This window comes from Sinocyclocheilus grahami, unplaced genomic scaffold (assembly GCF_001515645.1).
Source record: "Sinocyclocheilus grahami isolate Dianchi unplaced genomic scaffold, SAMN03320097.WGS_v1.1 scaffold880.1, whole genome shotgun sequence".
Taxonomy (NCBI): Eukaryota; Metazoa; Chordata; class Actinopteri; order Cypriniformes; family Cyprinidae; genus Sinocyclocheilus; species Sinocyclocheilus grahami.
In genome coordinates this window covers 63415-67521 of record NW_015506059.1, presented here as the reverse complement: position 1 = coordinate 67521, position 4107 = coordinate 63415, and the positions used below count along the sequence as shown (strand labels likewise).

The following is a 4107-nucleotide window of genomic DNA, read 5'->3' as shown; positions in this document are numbered from 1 at the left end:
TATATATATATATATTTATAATTTCGTTTTATTTTTTTTATTTGTTTAGAAAAATTCCATTTGTTTATTTTAATAACTTAATATTGGGCCATGTTTAATATTTGAAGTATTAATTTATATTCTTTTTATATAGTTTTTAAATATTTTTTAGGTAAAAAAACATTTTGTATTTAATGTTTTCCTTAATATTGGGCTGTTTGTTTCACAGTTTAATTATTTTGCAATGTTTTTATTTATTTCTGTTGTATATTTAGTGGGGTTTTTTTATGTTGTGCAGTGTTTAATATGTTTAGTATGTGTTAATAATTTTAGTAATACTAATCAATGACTGCCATGCTTTGTCACAGCTATCCAGATGCCACCCCTGAAGACTTGCAAGCCACTGATAATGTGTGCATCATTTGCAGAGAAGAGATGGTGACTGGAGCCAAGAAACTGCCGTGCAACCACATCTTTCACTCAAGGTTCAGTTCCTCTGCTTATGGAAAAAAATCTCAGGTTTCTTTGGTGTTGACATCTGCATGCATATTCTGAATAGTTCGTTCCTCTCATTGTAGTTGCCTTCGCTCATGGTTCCAAAGACAGCAGACGTGTCCGACGTGTCGTATGGATGTCCTCCGAGCGTCCCAGCCAAACCAGACTCCTGCCCCAGCTCCTGCACAAGCACCTGCCCCTGCTGCTCCTGCTAATGCCCCCGTACCTCCACCTGTCAATGGTAAAAACATCAAAACCTGGCCGATTAATCTGCTGATGTGGCTGTTTGTTCTCCGTAAACCATGGTTACTCTTCTGTGCAGTTGCTCCAGGTATGATGCCTCAGTTTCCTCCGGGTCTGTTTCCCTTTTGGGGTCCCTTCCCAGGCGTGCCTCCTCCTGCTGCCCCAGGTGCACAGGCAGCTACTGACACTCCACAGACCAGCACCACTGCAACACAGGCCCAGGGAGCAGGTCAGCAGCTCTTATTTATCTTACCTCACTGTGAAAAGCTGGAATACCCATGATTCTCATAATAATTTTCACATTGTGTCGGATAGAATCAGGAGCCAGCAGCTCGACCCAGCCAAATGCAGACAGTGCCTCTGCTGCTCCCGGAGCAATGCCTGGATTCCCCTTCTCCATGCCTCCACCTTTCCCATCAGCTCCATGGCTGCCGATGCCTCCACCTCCACCCTTTAGTATGTCAGAGTGGTCAAAATGCGACACTATAATATCATGCATCATTGAAAAAAAAAATGCTTTTGCAAGATATATTTGAGTAATCTGTGACCCCTGTGTTTACTAGTGTCATCCATGCCACCGCCACCATCGACTCTGTCCAGCATGTCAGAGGCCGAGCTCAGAGAACTGGAGCAGGAGGGCAGGCGGGGTTTGGAAGCCAGGTTGCAGTGCCTTCACAACATCCACACATTGCTGGATGCCGCCATGCTCAACATTCATCACTACCTCAGCACGGTGGCTACATTAAGGTATGCAAACATGGCTTGAGGTTCGTTTGATAAAAAGTTCCTACCTCAGAAATTCCCATATTTTCTTTCTTTTTTTACTTTCTGTTTAGTCCTCCAAGATCAGAAACCAACGCTGGTGAGACGAGTACATCGGTGAATGTGGAGTCCTCTTCCTCCACGGGCAACACGGAAACTCCCAGTCAGGAGAACGAGGCTCAGAGCGGTGAGTAGAATGATGCCACAACTTCTTGAATGGCTAAGCTAGTGTGTGTGTGTGTGTGTGTGTATGTGTACTTAACCATATTTTGGGGACAAATTTGTACCCAAAAGTGAGCAAAATCGCCAAAAACCTCCATTTGGGGAGGTTAAAAAGTGTATAACTATCTGTATATAAAAACAATAGAAGTCTATGTAATGTCCCCATTTAGATGGCTAAGTAAACGTGTGTGTGTGTGTGTCTTCAGTGTCACATGATTGTTCAGAAATCATTCTGATATGCTGATTTGCTGTTCAAGATACATTTCTTATTATTATGAATGTTGAAAATAGTTGTGCTGCTTAATATTTTGTCAGAGGCCGAGCTCAGAGAACTGGAGCAGGAGGGCAGGCGGGGTTTGGAAGCCAGGTTGCAGTGCCTTCACAACATCCACACATTGCTGGATGCCGCCATGCTCAACATTCATCACTACCTCAGCACGGTGGCTACATTAAGGTATGCAAACATGGCTTGAGGTTCGTTTGATAAAAAGTTCCTACCTCAGAAATTCCCATATTTTCTTTCTTTTTTTACTTTCTGTTTAGTCCTCCAAGATCAGAAACCAACGCTGGTGAGACGAGTACATCGGTGAATGTGGAGTCCTCTTCCTCCACGGGCAACACGGAAACTCCCAGTCAGGAGAACGAGGCTCAGAGCGGTGAGTAGAATGATGCCACAACTTCTTGAATGGCTAAGCTAGTGTGTGTGTGTGTGTGTGTATGTGTACTTAACCATATTTTGGGGACAAATTTGTACCCAAAAGTGAGCAAAATCGCCAAAAACCTCCATTTGGGGAGGTTAAAAAGTGTATAACTATCTGTATATAAAAACAATAGAAGTCTATGTAATGTCCCCATTTAGATGGCTAAGTAAACGTGTGTGTGTGTGTGTCTTCAGTGTCACATGATTGTTCAGAAATCATTCTGATATGCTGATTTGCTGTTCAAGATACATTTCTTATTATTATGAATGTTGAAAATAGTTGTGCTGCTTAATATTTTTATAGAAACCATGATACTACTATTTGAAAGAAATCCTTTTATTCAGCAAAGATGCATTAATAAAGATCAGGTTCCACAAAAATATTAAGCAACAAAAACTTTTTCCAGCATTGATGATAATAAGAACCATTATTAATAATTAAAATTGGGTGCCAAATCAGCATATTTATTTATGATTTTTGAAGGATCATGTTAAAAACATTAATATATATATATATATATAAATAAACGGGTGCACATAAATGGTGAAAAAGAGCGACCAAAATAAAAAATGCGCTGGGTAAAAGTTCAGACGGCTCATTTGCATACTAACATGGCTGACAGCTGTTAACACACAATCACTGTTTTAGATCGAGTAATACTGTATAAATATTTCTATTCGAACTGAATGCATAAATTTAGGCTGTGCGCTTCCGGTTTCAGAGCAAAACTGAGAAACTGAAACTGACGCGCTTCACTCTGCAGCGCCTATACTTGGCAGCAACCCGCCTAAATAAAAGCTTGCTGATTTTAGGTTTACATTTTTTTTTAATTCATATAAAAAGTAAAAAAAAAAATTTGTTTAAATCAATATACTGACATGCTATGACACACAAGTATGTAGCCATTAAAAGTGGCTACCTGGCATCAGGGTTGTATGTTGATTCCAGGGTATTCTCTTGTTCATAGATGGATCTGTAAATGGGGCTACAGGCTTTTCTCCACCAGACTCAACCACAGGAGTGGACAAAGACAGGAAGGAGGGGGATGAAGATGAGGATGACAGTGAGCCAAATGCCGCCGAGTTGAGACGACGTCGCCTGCGTAAACTGGAGACCACTAATACTCCTGACCACTGATGACGTGATCCATTTAAACGTGCAATTGTGAATTGACTTTGACAGTAGAAATGCTTCTCTTGGGCACTTGGCATGTTGAGATGTCAGATTATCTGAGGAAAGTTCATGTGTTCTTATATGTTCATTTAAATGAGGCACATCAAGCACTTCCCATTGTGTGGAGGATTTGTCAGTGTAACGCGTACGGAAGACACTGGGGCAGAGAACTGGTTTCTGGGTAACCACACATAAAGATATTAAGGATAAAAAAAACCTTGCACCTTGAAAGTCCGCTGTGACGTCTGACTCGAGTAATGCTGAGACTTTCCTCTCTGAATGTGATTTCTGTTTCTCAGAGGAACAAAGTCTGTTGATTTCTTGTGTGCCCTTAAAACTTGATGTTTTCCCCTTCTTTGTGTATTTTCATTATTTCAAGCGCTACATCGTAGATTTTTTTCTTAGATTAACTTTGGTTATGGGTAAAAGATTATCTTTAACCAAATATCTAAATTAACTTACTGTACATAATGTATAAAGTGTTTTAATAGGAGGATCTGTACATACAGCACAATAAATTGTTCGAAGGAGA

General features: G+C 40.4%; 1 protein-coding gene across 3 annotated transcripts in view; it reads left to right on the top strand.

Moving 5' to 3' along the window:
* LOC107563593 (E3 ubiquitin-protein ligase synoviolin-like) overlaps window positions 1-4107 on the top strand; it is a 7686-nt gene extending 3579 nt beyond the window's left edge. For 2 of the 3 annotated variants that reach the window (XM_016248484.1, XM_016248485.1), the window contains exons 10-17: window positions 348-464; window positions 558-715; window positions 797-946; window positions 1033-1173; window positions 1281-1327; window positions 2019-2155; window positions 2245-2357; window positions 3370-4107. In XM_016248484.1, coding sequence (XP_016103970.1) covers window positions 348-464; window positions 558-715; window positions 797-946; window positions 1033-1173; window positions 1281-1327; window positions 2019-2155; window positions 2245-2357; window positions 3370-3539 — 1033 coding nt within the window. In that variant the 3' untranslated portion in view covers window positions 3540-4107. Of the gene's footprint in view, window positions 1-347; window positions 465-557; window positions 716-796; window positions 947-1032; window positions 1174-1280; window positions 1465-1553; window positions 1667-2018; window positions 2156-2244; window positions 2358-3369 lie in introns of all 3 variants that reach the window. The other variant, XM_016248486.1, reaches the window with a different exon arrangement.